At 59.7% G+C, this 22215-nt stretch overlaps 1 protein-coding gene across 3 annotated transcripts in view; it reads left to right on the forward strand.

Annotated features, from left to right (window-relative positions):
- The window catches only part of GRM4 (glutamate metabotropic receptor 4), a 109528-nt gene that overhangs the window by 45338 nt on the left and 41975 nt on the right, over positions 1-22215 (forward strand). For all 3 annotated transcript variants that reach the window (XM_045835167.1, XM_045835175.1, XM_045835185.1), the window contains one exon: positions 5398-5614. In XM_045835167.1, coding sequence (XP_045691123.1) covers positions 5398-5614 — 217 coding nt within the window. The remainder of the gene's footprint in view (positions 1-5397; positions 5615-22215) is intronic.

Here is a 22215-nt window from a genome sequence, read left to right on the forward strand (position 1 = left end):
CTGAACACATGTGCATGTGTGGACACAATACATGTACACTTACACACACATGTGCATGTGCACACGGGCCTTTGCACTGGCTGCTCCCTCTGCATGAAATGCCCTCCCTCAGATACCCACATGGCTTTCCCCTTTGTCTCCTGGCGTCTCAACTCAGAAGTCACCTTGTTAGAGGGGGTGTCCCTGGCCCTTCTGTGTGATGGCGTCCTGTTCCTCCCCTTCCTTCTGTTTCCTCCCGGACCCTCCACGCCATTAGCAGCTCCGAGTCACCTTTCCGCCACTGTCTCCATCCAGACTGGGCACCCCACAAGGGCAGCGGTCACTGTTCACCCCAGGACTCGGCACCACACCTGGTAGGTGGTCGTGCTCGGTGACTTTTTGGGAAGAGTAAATGAGTGTGCTGCATACTCGTGTGCCCAGGGCACATGCCCCTGTGTGTGCGTGTGTGTGCATGTTTGTGCTACACACACACACACACGTGCACTTGGCATTCACGTTCATTGTTGCTCAAGCCTGGAGGCAGCTTTTGTCTTTCCACACATGGCATGAACCTGCTTGTCTCTGAAGAAGTGGGTGCCCTCCCCCTTCAAATCTCTCAGCCCTTCCGTAGTGAGGCTCCACTGGGGCCAACTGCAGACACACTGTGTGTCACTCAGGGAGTTCCACGTGCCCCTCCCCAGGGCGTCCCCCACAATGCAATAGGGGTCACTAATTTTGGGACTGGGGTCAATCCAGTTCCCTTCCTCTGCTCCCCACAAACCCCACGTGGCCTTGCCCAGCACAGTGGGGTGCCTAGAAGGCCTGTTGAATTGACAAGCAGACCAAGCATCCCAGCACCTGAGGGGACGTGCCTGGTGCCCTTGGAGCAGCCTGACTCCATCCTGTGGGCTGTCTGAGCAGACTCTGTGGAGGATGAAGGCAGAGGGAGGGCTGCCTGGAGGAGGCAAAATTTGAGCTGGGGTTTGCCTCACAGGGAAGAGTGGATGTGAGGAGATGAGGTCACGGGCTCTGTGGACAGGGAGGAAAGAGAAAGACAGACAGACGGACCTAGAGCAGGACCCGTGTGGCTGGCCGAGCACTGCTGGAATCTGGGTCCTTGCTGGTTCTCGCCCTCCGAGGTTGTGGCAGGAGGCACTGTGTCCCCAGCACCTAGAACAGCACCCGGCACCCAGTAGGTGCTCGAAGTGTTGTGGCAGTGGGGAGGCGGAGAGGGAGGAGCTGGCGGCGGGTGGGCAGGCTGCCTCCCCCCTCCCTCCCTCTCACGCTGCTGCTGTGGGAGGAGAGGAGCGTCCCTGAGGAGAATGTTAATCCAGACCCTCCTCCGCCCTGTCCCCCCCACCACCCCCTGCTGTTGCTGGGCTGTGGAGATAGTGAGAGCTGAGGGGGACATCAGAGGCCCACCCGGGCCACTGTTGCAGTCACCCTGCCCATGGTGTCCCTGGGCAGCCCCTGGCTCTCTCCCACCCCACACCGGGCTGGGGTAGGGTGGGGGAGGGGTGGAGTGTCTCCGAGGGGGAGGTGTCAGCCCCTGAGGAGGGGGAGGTGCGTGACTGCAGACCTCCTCAAGCACAGCAGACCTCTGGACTGCAGAGCCTGCGCTGAGAGCTGGAGGTGGGAGGGGTGGGTGTGGGGGAGAGTCCCGGAGTAAAAAAAGTCAGGGGCAAGGGAAGAGGGCTTCCAAGAGGAAGACGGGACAACAGCTCCCACAAGAGTGCTTGCTGCCTGCGGCTCTGCCCCAGGGCTTCTCATGCTCGAGGCCTTCACGGCCTCAGAGACCAGGATCAGGAAGTTCCCGTTTGGCGGCGTGGAGAGGGAGGCCCAGAGAGGTGCAGTGGCTCCCTGAGGTTTCCCAGCGGGTGGTGGCCGAGTTGTGTAGCTCCAAGTCTTTGCCTGAAACCACCCCCAGGGAGCTCGGGAGGGCTGGAGCTGAGCGATGTGGCAGAGGGGACACGTGGAAGGGTGCTAGGGGCCCCTGGGCCCTGCTACCCTTTGGGGAGTGGGGGTGGGATGGGGAGTGGACAGGTGTGGATCTGACGCTGCGGGCAGCCTGGCTCCCCGGAAGGGCTCTGTGTCCCGACAACTGGATGGTGTCGGTCAGTCTGCTGACCCCGCCGGGCGGAGTGCCTGAGTGGGAGTGGGGGCGGGAGGCGGTGTGGAAGGAGGGAGCGGGGAGAGTGGAAGTGCTTCTCCAGCCTGCTCTGCCACCAGCACCCATGCCTCCCGGGGCCTCCTTTGATTCTGGGCTGTGTTGGGAGAGAACTGCAGAAGTAGGAGCCAGTCTTCTAATTAGCAGGAGGCCGGGTTCCTGGGTGTGTGATTAGGGCGGGCGGGACGAGCTACCGAACAAAGGGACAGACCTGCTGTCTCCGCCTGGCCAGTCGGAAGGCTGCCCCACGGTCCCGCAGCAACCTCCGCCACCTTCTCCAGCCCCAGCTCTGGCCTCTGGGACTTCCGTCCAGAGCAGTGAGTTGGAGGCGGCGTTAATTTTGTTCTGTTTTATTGACAAATTAAAAAACAAGGGCATTTCAGACACGTGCAAAAGCACAACAAACGGCCGGAGCGCTGCTAGGCGTGCCGTGCACAGGCGCCAGCTCTGGCCGGGCTGCCCCCTCACCCCCACTCTCCCACCCGGGTCCTCTGAAGGGCACCCCGACCTCATCGGGTCGCTTCATCCCCAGCCGGTTTGGAGCGTGTCTCTAAGACAGTGGGTCTCAGCGGGCACAGTGCCGTCCTCAGGGGAAATTTGACAACGTCTAGAGATGTTTTCGGTTGTCACAGCTGGAGGGGGGGTGTGCCATGGCGTCTAGTGGGTAGGGGATGCTGCTAACCCTCCCACAATGCACAGGACAGCCCCCAACAAAGAGCGGTCTCCCCAAAGCACGTATTAATAGTGCCGAGGCTAAGGAACGCTGCTCTAGACACAGGGGCTCTCAACAACCAGCTAACTGCAACTATAATGTCATTACCAGACCTCAAAACCAGTAATATTTTTTAAATGAACCGTCAATGAGACAATCAGAGTCTACATTTTAGAGGGTGCCATCTCAGGCAGGAAAAGATGCTCACCAAGATTCAAATGTAGTTTGTGTTCTAAACAGGAGCTATGTTCGTGTGGAGCTGCACGCAAAAGGTGCAGAAGGTACCAGGTGAAAGGCCCCTGCCCAACCCCGCCCAGCGCCCGGGTCCCTCCCCAGAGTTTACAGCTGAGTGTTCACGGCCCTCATGCAGTGAGCAGGTCTGCACCCTGCCTCTCTATCGTGTTGTGTTTACGCTGGGCCCGAGAGAGTGGTCCAGAGCCGCGGTGGAAGGCTGTGCGTGGAAGGCTGTGCGTGGAAGGTTGTGCACGCCCCTTTTTGCAGCTGCAGGGCGTTCCTCACATGGCCAGAGCTTCTTTCACCAGGTGGTTCCCACAGTGTCACTGCTGCAGCGAGCGCTGCAGTGAATGACGTAGAACAGCGGTCCCCAGCCTTTTTGGCTCCAGGACTGGTTCACTGGCTCACTCACCTGCTGCCCGCCTCCTGCTGCGTGGCCCAGTCCGAAGCCCAGGGGTCGGGGACCCCTGACACAGAGCATACCATTCTACAAAGACCACAGGACTGCAAGGAGAGGGTGGCTCCGAAGATCCGGAATACCGGTCGTCTGTTTGTCCCTCCCCCGGCCTCCCAGGGACTTGGTCCTTTCCCAGGGAGGGGCCTGCTGGGGCACTGCAGGGGCTGAGCGGGGCCCTGCCCTTTTTGTAAGAGGGATCCTCAGTGGAAGGCGCACTCCAACCCTCCTTGGGGATAGGGTGCAGGCATAGGCTAGGTGGGCAACCACTTGTCCAGGGGACACCCCAGTCCTTTTGCCCCCAGAATGTTTTCCCACCCTCAGTTTTCACAGGGATTGAAGCTCTGGCCACGAGTTTTTTGGTTTTGTTTTTGGCAAGATTGAATGTTAGTGATTCCTTAGGGACATAAATGTTAGATTTGACATCAACCCAGATCGGTATGCTGACCCCTGCATCCTGCCACCCTGGTCAGCTGAGGGCTTGGCAGAGGGCACGCAGGAAGGGCACATTTTGGTGTGCACAGAGGCAGTAATGGTGAGCACAGGGCATCCCCGGGGGCCTGGGGCAGCAGGAGGACTGTGAGGAGCACTCTGGGGATGTGAGTGAGGGCCGGGCAGGAGGGAAGGTGCAGGAGGGTCCACGGGCCCTTCCAGGTCCTTCGGGGGTGGTGTCGTCAGCCACTGGAGGAAGGGGCGCTTAAGGGCTCTGCATCTCACCTTTCCCCAGGGATGGGCAGGTGGGGGCTGTGGCCTGGAAAGTGCTCCACAGCTGGGGGAGCAGGGGCTGGGCAGCAGGCCTGGAGTCTGCTGTGGAGAGGCTGTGGGCCTGGTGGGCTCCTCCCCCTCTGGGTCCTGGGTCCCAGGCTATAATGAGAGGGACTTCCCGGAGGCCCCACCCTCAATGGCCTCCTGGGGCACCATCCATGGGAGGGTGGGGCTGGAGGGGCTGGAGCCTGGGCTCTGCCTCCTCTGAGCCCGGCAGGAGGAAGGAGCCTGGGCCCGGAGGGAGTTGTGCGGACAGGACTCTGCTGGGTGGTGACCTAGGGGCTACCTGGGGGAAGGGGATGGACCAAGTGACCCCTCAGGGCTCCCTCTCATGACCCTCAGACCACCGCACCCCTAGGCCTAACCATCTCACTCACCCGGGGATTTTCCTCAGCTGGAATCTTCCCTCTGTTTCAGGGGTGTCCAACCTGTGGCCCAGGATGGCTGTGAGTGCGGCCCAATACAAAATCATAAACTTAATGAGATCATAAACTTAAAACATTATGAGATTTTTTCAAGATTACGTGTTGCAATGTATTTAATGTGTGGCCCAAGACAATTCTTCTTCCTAGGTGACCCAGAGATGCCAAAAGGTTGGACACCCCTGGCCCAGAGGCCCTGGGGTGTGTATACACACACGTGTATGTGTGCATGTGTGTGAGGTTCCTGATGACTTTGTGGCATGTACATGTGTGCTGTTGGGGCACCACCAGCCACCTGACCCAGCCGAGGCTGCTGGGAGATTTCTGGAGGACGGTGAGGCCGACAAGACAGTTACTTCTCACTCTGATGCAGCCTCACTTCTGCTGGGTGCAGGGGGGCCCAGAGCACAGGATCTGACTGGAGGTGGGAGGCATCGGGACCCCGGGCTGGAGCCGGGGGTAGGGCCGGCCAAGCCCCTGCCCAACCTCTCTCTGGGCCTCAGTTTCCTCCGTGTCCCAGGGTCTCCCCAGCATCAGAGGAGGCCGCGCCCCTGGGGAGGGCTGGGCCGTGGGACCGGAGGAAGGTCGGTGCATAGGGGTGTGGTGCTGGCTGGGCAGGGTGAGGGTGCCAACCACCCCCATTAGTGGCCCCTCTCACCCCCAGATCCCCCAGATCAGCTACGCCTCCACAGCCCCCGACTTGAGCGACAACAGCCGCTACGACTTCTTCTCCCGAGTGGTGCCCTCGGACACGTACCAGGCCCAGGCCATGGTGGACATCGTCCGCGCCCTCAAGTGGAACTACGTGTCCACGTTGGCCTCAGAGGGCAGCTACGGCGAGAGCGGCGTGGAGGCCTTCATCCAGAAGTCCCGAGAGGACGGTGAGTCAGGCGCCATCTGCAGGGTCCTGCTCGGGGACGGGGGGAGGTCACAACACAACGGTGAGCACTGGCCGAGAGCCCTGCTCCGGTCCTGCTTGGGGGCTCTGCCTGCCCTGGGCCGTGCCCCCTGTGGGCCTCGGTCCCCCCTCTGAGTACCGGGGACTGGGCTGTGGCTGTGCCAGGCAGCTGGGTGACTCCTGGGGGCGGGGCTGCACGTGAAGGACTTCTGCAGGTGAGACCGACGCAGGGGGACGGTCAGCATTCCTGCCGTGGGAGCTGGTGTAACAGCTGCTGTCCTCAGGCAGAGAGGAGGGGACAGGGTGGTCGGAGGTGGCCTTGTCTAAGGGGGCCTCGGGGCCAGCAGGTTCTTGGAAGGTAGGGAACTCGGGGTCCCTAAGACTGAACAGTCTGGTAGGGGTGGGGGGCGGGGGCTGTGGGAGTCACATCTCACCGCTGTCTCTGTCTCAGCTCGGGCTTCAGTGCAATGGGTGCCCCGGGGGTGGGATTTGAGGACTGTGGAAAAGTGTGAGTTTCCTCGGGCTCCTCCCACTGCCACAGGCTGCCTCTCCCTGGTTAAGCTCCCTGCTTTTCCTAATTGCTTCAGAAGCTCCAGTGATAAAGCTCTTGGCATTAGCAAGCGATAAGAGGGAAACAACAGGGGTTTAACACCTGGGCAGGCTGAAACCTGGGCCTCCGAGGGGGTCTGTTCCGGTGGCCCAGCCGGGGGAGGGCAGCCTCCTCGGGGCTATGGTGCTGGGCCCTGGGCGGGGGGGCTCCCCCTGAGTTGGGTGAGCCCTGCCTGGAGGGACGACTGATTGAGGGCAGTGGGGGGCCCCTCCTCCTCCTGGCAGACCCACCTTCCGGTAGGGAGGGCCCCCTCTGCCCTCTCTCCCGAGGCCTTTTCTCCGAATAGCTCCTGTAGCACACATGGCCTGGGGGGGGGGGGGTGGCGCCTCTGTGTTTATGCCCATATAACCACGGACTCTAATTGCTTTTTCTAAGGACCAGTGTCTAGAGGCTGGTGTTGGTAACACCCTTTGGGCATAATCCCACTATAAATCTTGGATAAGCCCCTTTAATTGTACAGCCAAAGCCACTTGGGTACCTGCGACCTGGTGGAGAGGGCGGCGGGTGAAAGTGGGGTGGCAGCTGACGGATGGCTGTGGCTCCGGGCCACTGCCCGCTCTAGCAGCTGGGCTGGCAGAAGGACGGAGGGCTGGCCAGCCCCACTCCCACCTCCAGCCAGATGGGGGGCAGCTCCCCAAGACTCCTGGTGACTGTGTCACACCGTGGTGCAGTGCAAAAGCCCCCTCCCTCTGGCTGTGTGCATCAGACTCTGGGCTGGCCCATGCCCCCTCCAAGTAAGCCCATTGCCTTTCTGTTCAAGGTGCAACCTCTGCAGGATTGGGTGACAAAGGTGCCGGATGGGGGCAGGGACAGAAAGTTCAGCATCTTAGAGTTTAGCCCCTACACTAAGGGACTTACAGCACCCCCAATACTTTCTAGCCCTTCACATGTGTCCAGAGAGGCAGAGTACCTGGCTTACCCCGTTGTCCTGGGTATTCTGCTCTGTCCCGTGAGGTAGACACCCCATTTTACAGGGAGGGCCTGAGGCACAGAGAGGCCAAGTAATAACTGGCAGCAGGTCACACACACATTATTTGTAGAGAAGGGATCTGAACCCTGGCAGTCTGGCTCCAGGACTAGGGGTGCTAACTGCTCTTGTGTTCTTGTGACTCTAGCTTCTGTTGTTTCCCGCTGTGCTGACTGAGACCCTTGTGGACTGGCCCTATGCAGGGCACGTGCATGCGTGCGTGCGCGCACACACACTCACGTATGCACACACACATACACACATACACACACGGTGTTAAGAGCTGGGGAGGCAGGAGATATGTGTGAGGTCTGGGTACTGCATTTTATCTGAAACTAATTTTTCACAAGCACCTACTCAGGCATTGGGTAGTTAGAAAATAAATACAATTTATTTTCCTCAAGATTTTTAAGGACTTACAGAAAAGTAAGAGAACTAGCCACTCTCCCAGAGCCCCCAGCTCAAGGGCACCCCTGCCCTGGCACCGGCGCCCCCCAGCACCCTCCCACCTGCTCCCCATCCCATGGTGAGGGCTGGGCCTCCCACGGCTGCACTTCCCACGCCTCCAGACCCTCCTGTTGTCGCCCGGCCTGCTAAATGAGTTTGATTTGGGGGGACCGTCGGTAGATGAGTGAAAAGAAAAGGAGAGAGAAAGCCATGCTCCAGCTGGCCAAATAGAGATCAGAATTGAATGGTCAGTGGAAAGAGGCCGCTGTACCTTGTAGCCTAATCCCCGAGAAAGATTGAAGGTGCCTTTGGCCGTATGTTGTATTGATCTGTCCTCTGAGGTATAAATCAGTGAGCTGCTCAGAGGAGCGTCGGGGAGCGGGGCGGAGGGGGGTGCACCCACCAGGCTTAGGGTGCACATCGGGGCTGTGGTGAGAGCTCGGCCAGCATGTCCCAGGCACCTGCTGTGTGGTGGGCTCCGGGACCTACAGGGAGCATAATTGTGCCCATTTTATAGATGGGGAAATGGAGGCCAGAGAGGGTATGTCACTCTCCCAAGGCCACACAAGTAGAACGTGGGAGAGCTGGGACTAGAACCCAGCTCTGGTGTCTAGGCGGGGAGCTCCTGGGTTGAGCCCAGCGTAGATTGAGACATTGGCATAGAGCTTCAAGATAGCAGGGGCCTCTCCACGGGGCCCCTGGGGGCTTGGTTCTGGTCCTCTCCAGTGAGCAGTTCCAGCACCCTGGGCACATCTGGGCCCACTTTCCCGGGCGGGGGGACTAGATGGCCTTTCTGGGTGTGGCAAGAAGGGGCATGGGGGCCCAGGCCTGTTCCTTGGAGCCATCCTGTCCCTCGGATGGTGGGGAGTTCCAAGGCCTGATCATCCTGTTGTATCCCTGCACCCCCGTTGATATTCCAGAGATGCCGAGGGGCAGCCTGTTGCTAGTCCGACCCCAGCCCCAGCTCCCGGGGCCGAGCCTCAGAGTGGTGTTTGATTGGCCCCGCCAGTGCGGCCCCCTCGGCACGGGCGTGGACGGGGCCTGGCAGGGCCACAGCCTGAGCCCCGAGGCTGGCTGTGTGACAGCTCCGCACGCAGCTGCTGTGCTGTGAACGGAGCCCCAGTCCCCTGGGGGCTCTGAGCACGGTGGGGGGCAGAGCCTGGCCAGCTGGAGGGAGCTGTGCCGGCCCCTCTGGGTGCTCGTGTGTCTGGGAGACCAGGAGGAGAGGTGAGCCCTGGGGCACCCCTAGGACCCAGAAACCCTGAGGGGCGGACACTTAGAGTGCCCACCGCCCTGCTTGCTGCCTCCCCCTCACCTTCTGACTGCGTCTCCTTCCACGTCTTCTGTCCCTCCGCTCGGCCCCCACAGCCCCTCGCTGCTCCTGGGACGCTGCAGGCACAAGCCCGCCTCTGGCCCTCGGCATTGGCTGGTCCCTCTGTCTGGAAAGCTCTTTCCCTGGATATCTGTGTGGCCCACGCCCTTAGTGCATTCAGGTATCTTCCCAGGTGTCCCCTCTGCAGAAAGGACCCTCTGACCGCTGTATCCCACACAGCCTCAACCCCAACCTGTTACGCTCCATCTCCCTGTCCCTGCTCTGTTTCTTTAAAACACTTGACAAGTCAGTCTTCGTTTATGGTCTGCCAGGGCAGAGGTGTTTTTTTTGTTTTGTTTTGTTTTTTCCTCTTTTGGTCTCTGCTGCATCCCTAGCCTCTAGCACAGTCCCTGACTGGCACATAGTAGTTGCTCAGTAAGTGTCTGTGGAGTGGATGATTGGTCACAACACCCAGGCCCCAGCCACTCACTTCTCTAGCCCTCCTCCCACCCTGGGCCTTCGAAGCTGCTCCCAGCCGGCAGAAGGGCAGGTGGAGGCTGGCAGAGCATCGGCATCTGGGGTGAGGGCAGGCAGCCCTGGGTCCTCAGCCTCCTTCCCCACTGAGATTCCTGCCATCTGTAAGCCTCTGTTGAGATACTGGGGACAGAAATTCTTAATTAATTAACTAATTAATTTTTAGACAGGAGGGAGAAAGAGAGGCAGAGAAACATCAATGTGTGGTTGTCTGTCATGTGCCCCGCCCCCACTGGGGACCTGGCCCACAACCCAGGCATGTGTCCTGACAGGGAATCGAACCAGCAGCCCCTTGGTTTGCAGGCTGGTGCTCAATCCACTGAGTCATACCAGCCAGGGCATAAGCAACTACTCAACAGCAGGAGCAGGAGTCTGGAGGTAGGTGTGAACAAGGCAGGGGGACCCCGGTGAGGTGCCTGGCCTGCCCTAGTGGCTGTGGGACAGGGACCAATGGGAAATGGAGCTGGGCAGAGAGTCTTTTAGGCCAACCCTGTGTTTTTTAAAAGTTCCCTTTTTTTAAAAAATAATTCTTTCCCAAGGATATGTTTATGGTTCTAGAGAGAGGAAGGGAGAAAGAGACAGAGACAGGAAAACATGGATGTGAGAGACGTAGGTTGTTTCCCGTATGCGCCCTGACCAGGGGTCAAACCTGCAATCTTTCGGTGCATGGGATGACACTCCAACCAACTGAGCCCCCTGACCAGGGCCCAACCCTGTACTTAAAAATCTGCTGGCACTTTGGGTTGTGCCTGCTTTCCCAAGAGATTGTATGGGCACATGCCATCTCTGCCTGCTGCGCCCAGCCCGCTCAGGGCCAGGCGTCCTCTCTGCCAGGTGAGGACAGGCTTCCCTGAGCTACTCCCCAGGCGGAGTTGCTCTCTTGGGTGGGGAGGATCTTCCCCAGGGCTCGCCGCCTGGGAGCTCAGTGCCCAAGAACTCTCCCTCTGTCCCTTGCACTTGACTCTGGGCTCCTTGGGGCCGGGGAGGGACAGGACCTCACAGCTCCGTGTGCCTCAGCCTCGCCACTGACAGCCCACCCAGGCCACAGGAGGTGTTTGTAGAATGAACAAACAAGGGATCGGATGCCCTACCCTGTGCCCTTGGGGGTGGGGCTGCCCCCTGGGGCTCCCTTTCCTCCTTCGTGGTAGGGTGGGCATGTGAGCTCATCTCCAGGGCCTGGCTCTGACACTGACGGGCTGTGTCCTCGGAGTGCGAGGCCTGAGCCCAGGCATTCTTCTTGTAAGCAAAGGCCCGTCAGGGCTTGTCCCCACCTCTCCGGCTCATTCTGAAAATACCGACATTCACAGAAAACTACTTACTTAGGATGATGCTTCTCTCAGAGGAGTGCTGGAAAACGGACTGTCCCACAAGGCCTGAGGGAATGTGGTCAGATATGGCACTTCAGGGCCTGGCCTTTGGATCTGGGCTGCGTGGGGAGGAGCCCGGTGAAATGGCGCTGGCCTCAGCTGGGCGCACGGGGAGCTGGAAGCAGGGAGGGTCCTGCCACGGGTGCAGTGTTTATGAGAGTGGGACGGCCTGTAGCCCCTTTGTAGGGAGGGGCCTCTGGACTCTCCCTCCAGTCGCCCCCTGGACTCACTGCCCAGGGACCCGGCCAGCTCGCCCTGCCCACTGACCAGGCATTCTCCAAGGGCCAGGGAGGGGAGAGGGCCCACCCAGCCGCCAGCCCCCACCATTCCAGCTCATCAGCCCTGCCACCCTGGGCCCGAGATCCATCGCGTCCTTGGTTCCCCTGTGCCACCTGTCACTCTCCCACGGGTGGAAATCAAGTGGACCTGGCGTGGGCACCTCCCGCTGAGCCACGAGGCCCATCACACACTGGCCACGTCCCCTGGCTGCAGTAGGAGACAGCGAGGTGCCAGCGTGGGTGTGGCTGCTCGGTGATTGCCAGGTCCCTCTGTGTCCTGCTGTAGAGAAGAACCCCGTGCCTGCTGGCCCACCTCGGGACCTCGCCCATCTGCCCGGATTTTGCTGCCACTCCGGCCTGTGCCAGCGCACTGCCACCTCTCAGTGCTGTGAGTGCCCTGGGCTGGGTGTCATCAGGCCACCTTTCCAGCTCTCTCCGACTCCGGTCTGCTCGCCCCGGCTCATCGAGATGGGGGCACCTGAGTGCGCCTCGGCTGGACAGGAGTGACCGGAGGAGGAGGATATTAGATGCCCAGCCCTTGTTGCTCTGGCTTTTCATCCTTCCCTCTTGGGCAGGAAGCAGCCATTTCTTTCACTGGCCTCCTTTGTGGCACATGTTTGAAGATTTCTTTGGGCTTAAAAACAACTTCCCTTTGCCAGTTGCAGCCCCTTTGTGGCTTTGGCCTTCTGAATGCTGTTGTGTGGCATTCTGGGTGGCGCAGCAGAGTGCCGTGCTGAAGAGCCTGGACGCTGGCTCTGCCACCTTGAGCCGCACCATCTCGAGCAGGCACGCAGGGTCTCTGGACCTCAGTGCTCATCTGGTGAAGTGGGTGTGGACAGCGCCTCCCTCCCAGGTTGCCGTGCGCCCTGAACAGTCCCTACGTGTACAGCACGTGGCACGGCCGGGCTGCACTGGGCATTAAGCTGCCGGAGGTGTGGGCTTCATCGTCACTGACTGGAGTGCAGGGGGCCGAGGCCCTGGGCTGGGAGGCTGGCCCAGCTCTAGTCCTGGCTGTATGTCTGGGTGGCTGTGTGACCTGGGCTGGTCGCTTGCCCTCTCTGAGCCTCAGTTTCATCACCAATGTGCAGGTGATGTGTCAGGGGACCTTTGAGATCCGCCATGATGTGGGTCTTCACATCCTTCACCCTTGGCTTTTCTACCTGCCACGCAGAGGTCCGGCACCACGGGGCTGGCCTTTGGTTCCCAGCGTGTCTGCTGCCCGTGGGCCCAGACCTGAGCCCACAGAGTGGCCATGGCCACAGCAGCCTGTGTCCTCAGCCCCTTCTGCCTCTTCAGTTTCTTGACCTCTGATTCTTGTGTCAAATAAACCTCTGAACGTGGTTTAAACCCCGTTTTCCTCAAGTTCATTTTCTCGCCCTTGTGTCTTCCCCCTCCCCTTACCTGAGCCTCTTCACTGGAAGCACACAGGGTTCTGTCCTCCCAGGCTCTTGTGACGGGGGTCCCTTCCCACTCCTCCCCCTTTGCTAAAGAGCAAGCGGTCACGCCCTTGACCTTCTCCCGCCCACCTCTTCCGTTCCCCTGGAAGCCCTCTGACCTGTTTTTGTACCGGAGGTAGGGTCCCCAGCACCCCATGTGCCCCACTCTGAGCTCCTTGGAGATGTAGCCAAAGCAAGTCCCACCCCCTTACTCTCTGCAGCTCTGGACGGGCCCGGAAAGCTCACCATTTTCTTCCCTCTCCACCTGAGGCTTCTGCTCCTGGCCACTGTGGCTCCTGACTGTCCTGTATGGGGTCCCTGTCTCAGCTGCATGGCTTCCTCCCATGTGTCCTCGGGAAAGTCACTTCCCTTCCCTTAATCTCCACTTCTTGATCGACACTCCCAGGAAGGGCTTTGCACGGTCTTCAGTGGGCTCCTGAACGTGGACTGGGGGTGGGGATGGTCACTGCCCTTTCCCCTGGTCACTCTCTGTGTCTGCCCACCGGTCCTCTCCAGAGCCTTTGAGCCCCACAGGCTCTGCCTTGTGCACGGGCCCCTCAGCCAGCCTGGTCTGTGAGAGCCCTGTACTGCGCCTTTTGTTTTAATGTTCGTATTTCTGGGGAACGTCCCATCAACTGTCCTCACAGAAGCTGCTAAGCCTTGGCTCCACCTTGGCTCCTGCATGGCTGCCCTGAAACTGTCCCCATTTTACAGGGGGACTGACCGTGGCCTGGGCTGCCTGAGGGCTTGCCCAAGCCCCCCCAGCTTGTCAGTGGCAGAGCCAGGGTTTTCCCTCAGGTCTGTGCCCCTCCCAAACCGCCCGGCTTCTCCAGGGAAGCGCTGGTTCCCGTCAGACGGATGGACCTGGGAGCACCCGTGCCCCACAGAGGGCCCGGGAGGGAGGAGGCAGAGCAGGCCCTGTGATGGGGAGGGCGTGAGTGTGTGACGGGAGTTGCAGCCTTGTGGGGCCTTGTATGGGCCCATGAGGGGTCCCGCCTAAAAGTGGGCATAAAGGCCTGGGTGGTGGGGAGGTTGTGTCCCCTGGTGGGCACTCCTTTGGTCGATGCTGGCTCATCTCATGCTCCTGGGCTTTCAGGCACTTGAAGGACAGAGTCCAGGCCTCCAGACTACACAGTCTGCTCCACGGGGCTGTGCCGGCGAGGCGGGGTGGGGGGGTGGGGGCAGTCCTTTCTCCTGCTCTTCAGCCCTTGCACGCCCCCCCTCAGCACGGTAACTCATTCATTTGATGAATGAGCATTTACCAAGCACCTACTGTGTGCCCGGCACTGAGTCATGACATTGAGGATACAGCTTATCATGAAGAAGAACAGTGCAACAGAAGTGGACAGAAGTGGCAGGTGGTCAGGGAAGGCCTTTCTGTAGAGCGACACAGTGTGGACGAGAGCTGTGGAGGTCTGGGGGAGGGAGCCCCAGGCAGAGGGACCAGCAAGTGCAATGGCCCCGAGGTGGGGGCATGCCTGGCATTTGGGGAACAGCTGAGCGGCAGGGGCAGAATGCGTGAGGGGAGAGAGGCAGAAGAAGAAGGGCAGATCCCGTGGGACCTCTGGGCCACTCAGAGGGCTTTGGTTTTTGCTCTGAGTAAGATGGGACCACCAGGGGGCTGTGTGCAGATGAGGGACGTGAACGGACTTGGGTGTAGCAGGATCGTGCCGGCTGTCGTGTGGGCATAGACCGCAGGGGTCAGGCAGGAAGGCCAGCGAGGAGGCTCCTGCTGCCGTCCAGGTGAGAGGAGAGGAGACTCGGATGAGGAAGGTGGGGTGGTGAGGAGGGGCAGGTTTGGGGTGTGCTTTGAAGCTGGAGTCCACTGGACTTAACTCTCAGGTTATGTGTGAGCCAAGGGCAGGGTGTCACCCGGGCCCGCGGCTTCAGCACCACGGAGAGCGGCATCCCCCCAGGGCGCAGCTCTGGTCTCCTCGGGTGGGCAGCAAATGGCCATTTCTGCAGTTCTCGGGCAGTCTGTGGGCGCAGAGCGGGAGCCTCACCTGCAAAGCGCAGATCCCTTTCCCTTGATTTTGCTAATCAATTTTTTTTTAGCCAAATATGCTTATTTCTGGGCACTGCCATAAATCCTTTTGAGGATGAGGCAGGTCCGAGTGCGGTCTCACACCTGGGATGAGGCAGGTCTGAGGGCAGTTTCATACCTGGGGTGAGAGATTTAGAAGCAGTTGTCTCCAAAAATCTCTGCATCTGACTGAGCTGTTGTGGGAGATGGGGCCGGTGGGAGGAGAGCCTTGATGCGGGGGGTGGGCCGGGCAGTGCCAGGGGAGGGGGAGGGTGCCCTGGGTAAGGGAGCTGTGTGACCGAATTTGGTTCTCCATGCCGCCTCCTTCCCACGGAGACCAGGGGCAGCATTCCTGAGAGGGTAGTGGGCCCATGGAGGGGGCAGGGGCGGGGGCGGGGGTGAGCAGCCGTGGCCGGACGCTGCCCCGCTCTGCCATGGGCTTGCTGTGTGCGTCCGGACAAGCCACAGTTCCTCTCCAGCTCTCGGTCTCCCCATCTTCAAAGTGAGATAAGTGCAGTCCCCACTTTGTTGGTTGTTGTCAGAATGACCAAAGCAGGCGAATGAGCCGTCAGACAGGTCAGGAGAGAGGGACGAGGGGCTGCCTCCGAGGCCTCACCCTCGAGGGGCGTCTCCCTCTCACTGTGCCTGTCCTCCTCTTCCTCCCCATCTCGTGTGCTGCATTATGTCTGTGCTCTGTTTTGCTGTAGACAGAATGATCATATGGATATTCTATGCAAATTCTCATTTTTAATGAGCCAGAAGGAAAGCTAACCACCATTTTGCAGACATCTTGGGCCCGAGGGAGGCCTTGGGATGGGAGAGGCAGGAGGACAAAGTCACAAACAGGAGGAGAGAGGAGGGGGGGAGAGAAAAAATGTAGGGGGGCAGAGGAGGGGCTGCATGGGGGAGCTGGGGAAGCTGGCTCCCGAGTCCCATCTTTCAGAGGCTGCCTGCCCGCCCCATTGTACAGATAGGGAAGAGAGAGGGGGCCACTTGCCAGTCACCCCAGAGGCAGGAGGGAGAGAAAGGTAGCGGAGAGGGAGAGGACAGGCTGGACAAAGGGAAGGTGAAGGCAGCCAGGACTAGGCTCTGGCTTGTGGGGCTCGGTTTCCTTGTCCGTACACTGGATATAATACCTAAGAGTGGGCTGACTGGGAGGAGCTAATGAGAGAACTTGTGAAAAATTATTCAATTGAGGAGTGCTGCGTGAACATGAGGGGCCATGGAATAACGGGGGAGCAGGGTGTGTGTGTGTGTATGTGGAGAGAAAGGCAGGGAGGAAGGACAGGAGGGGGCAAGGGAATGAGTGGGGTACAAGAGGAGGAGGAGGATGGAGGGGAAGGAGCTGGAGGTGGAGCATGGAGACCTGGACAGTAGGTCAGCTCTTAATGAATTAATTAGCCATTCATGCTGCATTCTTTAGCATCTGCAGTGCACTTCATAGGGGCATGTCTGTGCCGTGAGGGCAGGATTCCTGTCTCTCGTACTTACATTATACCTCTGGTGTCTAGGACAGTGCCTGGCACTGGGAGGTGCTTAGTAAATTGTTGCTAAATCAGTGACTGCCCCATGCCTGGCACTGGGCCCGGCAGTGGCCATCTCCCCGAGTTCAGAGGCTGATGGGAGACAACTGCTTCTAAATCTCTCATCCGGTCCAATAATGTCCATGCATTGTGCTAAGTGCAGTGATTGAGGCATTGGGGTCATTATGAACACTGGTGGTGAAGGAGCCTGGGTCACCCACAAAGACTTCCTGGAGGAGGGGGCCTGAGCTGAGTCCTCAGGAACAGACAGGAGCTGACTTGGAGTTTGGGAAGGGCAATTGGGCAGAAAGGCAGAGGGAACCGCCTGAGCAGAGGTCTGGAGATGGGAACCACTGGTGTGCGTTGGAACCCGCAGGTGCTGTTGGAAGTGGGAGCTTCGGGATGTGAGGCTGCAGGGCCTCAGGATTGGCCCGAGGTGCTTAGACTTTGCCCTGAGGGAGGTGAGAGCCCCTGAAAGTTCAAGGGAGGTGAGTGGTGGGGTGGGATTGGAAGTTTGGTGGAGAGCTGAGGGGCCAGGCCAGGTAGACTGAGGTCTGTGTGCAGGCATGGGCCTGGGTGTGGTGAGACAGTCTACGGCAGCGGGTGAGTGCAGGGGGTGAGGTCCTGAGGGGTCCGCCCGGGGAGGGGTTGGCAGCACGTGTGTGAGTGGCAGGTGCTGGACTGCCTTGGGCAGCTGGGCTCCTCTCTGGGCCCCGCTTTAGATCAGAAAGGAGCTCTCAGTTCTGGGGCATTTATGTGTCATCATAAATGCCACTGCAGCATGGGTCCATACTGACATTTAGTGCCCAGCTTCCCAGGATGACCCTTATACTGCAACATGGGACCATTCTACACTATCAGAAGTTGTCCCCACCAAGTGCCTGTTGAGAAAAACTAGCAGTTGTTAGCCCCTCCTCCAGCTCTGGTGCAGGGGGAGGGTCAGCTGAGCACCCCACCCCAGCTCTGGTGCAGGAGAAGGGTCTGCTGAGCACCCCACCCCAGCTCTGGTGCAGGAGGAGGGTCTGCTGAGCACCCCACCCCAGCTCTTCAGCTCGTAGGTGCTCTCCTGAGCCTACTCAAGGCTGCTCTAGGGATTCAGGTGTAGAGTCCCCTTTCCCTCTTTCCCTGGTCCCTGTGGCTCCACTACCATATCTGGCCAAGCAGGTCCCCAGGCTGTGGGGCCGCAGGCTTTTCCCCAACAGTGTTGGAAGAGCCTGGGGAGGGGCAGGGTTGTGTGTGTGTGTGTGTGTGTGTGTGTGTGTGTGTGTGTGTGTGTGTGTGGTGAGGTGAGCACCTCTCTCTCTCCTGCGGCCCACATCTGGGTCTCAATCCCTGACCTTTGTCCATCAGCTTTATTGCCTGTGTTTCTGGAAAACCAGCCTCTGACAAAACGCTGGGTCTGGCCCGTGTCCGCTGCTGTCCTCACTACCCGCACCGCCGTCCTCCACCAGGGCCAGTGTCTGGGCACACTCGCACCCAACTGTCTGGGTCTTCCCTCCCTGGCACAGTCAGCAGCCCCGTTTTCTGGTGGGTGAAGGGATGGCTGTGGACACACGCAGTACCATGCTCTGCCGTGCTGCTGTTGAAAGGGTCAGCTTGGAGGAGCGGGTGGTTTACCACTCCTCCCCCTGCCCAGTCCAAAGAGGAGGGGGCGAGGGCTGGTGTGGGAGAGGGCCTGGGAGGACTTCATTTCCCCGTGCCTGCTTGTGGCAGGCTGGGGGTGCTGAGGCTGCTGCAGGCGGGAGACATGCTTGGCGTGCCTGGGTGATTACACTGCAGCGTTTCATTTTGCTTGTCAGTTTCCACTTCCTGGGGACGTGGGCTCCTAAATATTTCATCCTGGCCTGCTGCTGCCTTTTCCTCTCAAGCCAAATCATAGGCCTGCTGCTGGCCCTTAACCCTGGCCCCTCCCTGCCCGGCTGAGCCTTGGTTCCTGCTCTGGGTGGAGCTGGCAAAGGTCATCTTCTCCGGGCCCTTGTCCCACGCCCCACACTGAACTTCCCAGCGCCAGCCCAGTGCCAGCTCCTTTTCCCAAGGGGTCTGGGGTGAAGAGGCCAGGCAGACAGCATTGCTGGAAATTAGGCTCAGTTTGGCCAGCACTGACTTTGTGCCTGGCCCTCTGCTGCAACCCAGGGAGTTAGAAATGAGAAAGACGCCGTCTGCCCTGAAGGGCTTATGGGCTGGAGGAAACTGACAGTAATATCATAGCAGTGGCAAACTCACACTGACCACTTATGTGCCCAGCACTGTTCTAAGCACCTCGCATGTATTAACTCACTTATTCTTCATACTTTATTAAAAGGAGACAAGGCCTGGAGAGGTTAAATAACTTGTTTAATGTCACACAGCTCTGAAGAGACAGAGCTGGCATCTGAACCCAGGCGCTGGCTCCAGCCCTCATGCCCTGAAGCATGAGAATTGTGGACCGTGGCACAGGCAGGGGGCGGCAAGTGCCAGCAGAGAGGGTGTGATGAGAGCCCCAGTGGGCAGCGTGATTTCCAGCAGGGGATGGACCAGGGACATTCTGGGAGATGGAGAAGGAGAAACTGGGCTCCTGGGCTGAGTGGGGTTGGGCAGGGGAAGAAGCAGGAGAGTCTGGGAGGGAACCAACGGAAGCTCAAGGATGGAGAGTCCGAGCTGAGGTGGAGAGGGTGGGCCTGCTGTGGTAGCTTGTGGAGCTGTGAGGCCGGGAGGGGGCGAGAAGCTGCTACGTGACCCCATCCCCAGGTGTGCCACTGGAGCTGGGGACAGATGGGGGAGGGGGTTGGGGGTCTTGTTCTATGAGTGGCTCCTTGGTAGAGGATTCTGAATGACTCTCAGCGGTCCTGGGTCAGACTCCCCCTTCTCTGAACCAGATCTGAGAAATGGGTGATTTCCCTCCATTTTCACCACTGGGAGTGGGGGAAAGGTGGGGGCTGGGGGGCTGGCCAGGAACCAGCCATCTCTCTGTGCCCCCACCCCTGCCCCTCCTGCCCTCACCTGCCTCCAAACACCTTGGTTTTATTTTCTATTTTTTTCCTCCTTTCTTGCTTCAAAGGCGTTTTGCCTAAATGGTTTTGTGTTAAGATATTAGGTCGATCGCTCAGCAAATTTCCCTCTGCTCAGAGCTGAGCGCCATGAATAATGCAGCTCTGAGCAAGGCTGCTGCTGCCCAGGGCCCCTGGGGGGGCGGGGCGGGGGGTGGGGAGAGACAGCAGCCTCAGCTCAGAGGCACTGAGCCCCGTGGATGCTCTGACGGGTCCCCAAAAGCCCACACCCTCCCCAGAATACTCTCCCCCTCCCCAGAATGCCCTCCCCTGGGCTGTGCCTGTCCACAGGTGACCCCTTTACCCTCACAGCACCCCTGCATGTCTGGGGATAAAGTGGGGATCATGCATCCCACTTTATAGGTGCAGAAATGGAGGTTCAGGGTGAAACGGCTTTTATCACCAAGCAAGTAGGTGATTGAGATGGACACACGCCCTGCCTGTGCCCAGGCTCAGTGCGCGGTGTCACACCAGGCCAGTCCCCTGGTGCCTGTGCCCCCCACACCCCAGACCAGCCCATTTCTCAGCAGGGGCAGGGTCAGCATGAGTGGAGGGTCCGGCAGGCCTAGGAGGAGGGTTTCAGAGGAAAGACAGGACCCACCCCCATGGGTGCTCCCCAGCCAAGCCACCTATGTGCACCCGTAGCAAAGGGGAGGCATTAATGGTGCCCTGGTGTGGCCCTGACTAGCCCAGTGGCTCCAGGGAGGTGTGGGCACATGCCCTGTGTGGCAGTGTGCAGTTTGGTGGCATGTGACTGTGCAGGGTGTGATTGGGTGCAGGGTGTGATGAGTGTGGTAATATAAGCTGTGTGGCTTCCGTGTGAGCTTGTGAGAGGTACAGCTGTGTGTTGGTGCGTGTCCTTGTCGTTGTGAGGCTGTGGAGGCTGTCTCTGGGTTTGGGCCTCGAGTCTCTGTGTGAGGGTGTGTGACTGAGGTTGCGTGAGGTTGAGGTGGTGTGTGGTATGCTATTGGTGAGGGTGTGTGTGCATTGGGGGGTGTGCTGAAATGTGTGTCCTGCCCCGCACAATCCGTGGACCTCCAAGCTATGGCCCTGGGTGCTGCCCAGAACCCTGTCCCTGGGGACAGTTCTGCTTTGCCTGGTGCCTGGTCCCCAGAACTTACAGACCTCACCAGCCCTGAGTGCGGACCCGAGCTGGGCGAGGCGGTCCCCATCCTTCCAGCCTCCCCCCCCCCCCCCCGCCTCGGCAGCCCCCGCCCACTGGGTCTTGCCCACCCCCAGAGGCCGTGGCTCCAGGAGGCAGGCCCGGGCTTCACAAACACCACCATGTGACCCTCCCTCCAGCTTTACAAGACGGAGTTCTTTAAAGTCCTTCCCCCGTTTTGCAGATGGAAAGTCTGATGCCCAGAGAAGCTTAATAACTTTTCTAAAGTCCCACAGCCAGGAAGCCGTGGAGCTGCCATCCTCTGCCCTGGGCTGGAGGGCGTCCCTGTTTCACACAGCCCTTGGATGGCGTGCTTTAGAGATGCGGCTCCCGGCGGGGAACCAGGCGACTGTCTCCCCCTGAGCCCACGGCCTCTGCTGTTCCAGTCTTCTTCGGCTGGCCCAGCCGCCTCCAGGCCCTGGGCTCTCGGGGCTGCACCAGTTCACTCTCTTACACTTTTCTTCGCGTGTCCTGCTTTCCCATGTGTATTTCCTAAGTGCTCACAGCAAGGAGTTTGCATCTCAGTCTCGATGGAGAAGTCAAGTCCCACGAGCAGGCAGGACTGAGAGAGGTGTTTGGGCTTTCCCGACGCCTGGCCCCCGCGTGTGTGTGGAGCGCATGGGCGGGTCCTGCCAGGGTGGGCACGGCAGGGGGCGGGGCGGTTGGGGGTGGGTGGAGCATCTCTGTGGCCCAGAGCCTGGCACAGAGTGGGGGCCCAGTGTATGTGCGCGCAGGTGTCTGGGCACCCAGTGAGGCCAGGTGGTGACACAGGGGACGCACAGTGGGCTGCGGGGGTCAGGGAGGCTCCCGGAGGAGGCAGGTGTCAGAGCGAGTTCAGGTCCCCGCCCTGGGTTCCTGCCGAGTCTCTGCCCCCTCCCAGGCCTGCAGCTCCCGCCACGCCGCCCTCCCATCCCTGGCAGCTGGGCACTTGGTGGCCAGTTCATCTGGGAGGCTTGGACTGTTGCCTGTCCTGAGCAGAGCCAGCAGGCCTGCTGGGTCCTTGGAGGCCCCTAGTGGACAGACACCAAGGTGATGACCAAGGTCCAGCGAGGGAATAGCTGCAATGAGGAACCAGAGGGTCACTGACGAGCCCCAGGGGCCCTTCTAGTGAAGGGAGCAGCGTCTGTTGGGGAGCAGGTGTGGTAGGATGGTGGATGCTAGTAGGGACCAGGGCGAGGTTGGATGTTGCAGACCTGAGGAGGAGATGTAGGCCTTGAGTGTCATGCATGTGTGTGCACACACACACACAGGTACATATGCTCACACATGTGCACACATGCATCCTCACATGCACACACAGGGAGCCATATGTCAGACTTGTGCTTTAGAGTAGACTAGAGTACATGGTGGTGAGTGGGGCTGGAGCCCAGGGCAGGGAACCTGGCCAGGACCCAGCCTCTGCCTCTAGCCCTCCAGCTGGAGTCCACCCCCCTCACTGTCCTGCACAGTCCTGCTCACCCTGGAATAGCTGCAGGTTAGGGCCATTAACTCAGGGCCTGGGCGCCTTCCTAACCTCAGAACACCCTCAGGCCACAGCTCTGCTGCCTGGAATCTGGCATAGAGCTCCACTTACTTAGGTAAAAGCTTGTTTCCAGTTGAAAACAAATGTAGCATCTTATTAGTCATCGACCCCTCTGAGTAGCTCCCTTTGCTGCGTGCAGACCTGGGAAGCAGGCCTGGCTGTGGAGTGGGAGAGAAGGAGGGAAGAACCGCGAGAGTGCATGTGTTGGTGTGAGCGTGTGCGTGCATGTGTGTGAGTGTGTGGGGCCATACGGCCCAGGGTGACCCCCACCTCCCACTCCACTGGGACCGTAGGGGAGCCTGGGGACCCCCCTTAGGTTGGGTAACTCCCCACTTTGCCATTTGCTGCCTTCACATTTTGCTGTAATGTAGATTTTT

The sequence above is a fragment of the Phyllostomus hastatus genome, unplaced genomic scaffold (assembly GCF_019186645.2).
Source record: "Phyllostomus hastatus isolate PE091 unplaced genomic scaffold, TTU_PhHast_1.1 phas_contig_1048, whole genome shotgun sequence".
NCBI classification, from domain to species: Eukaryota; Metazoa; Chordata; class Mammalia; order Chiroptera; family Phyllostomidae; genus Phyllostomus; species Phyllostomus hastatus.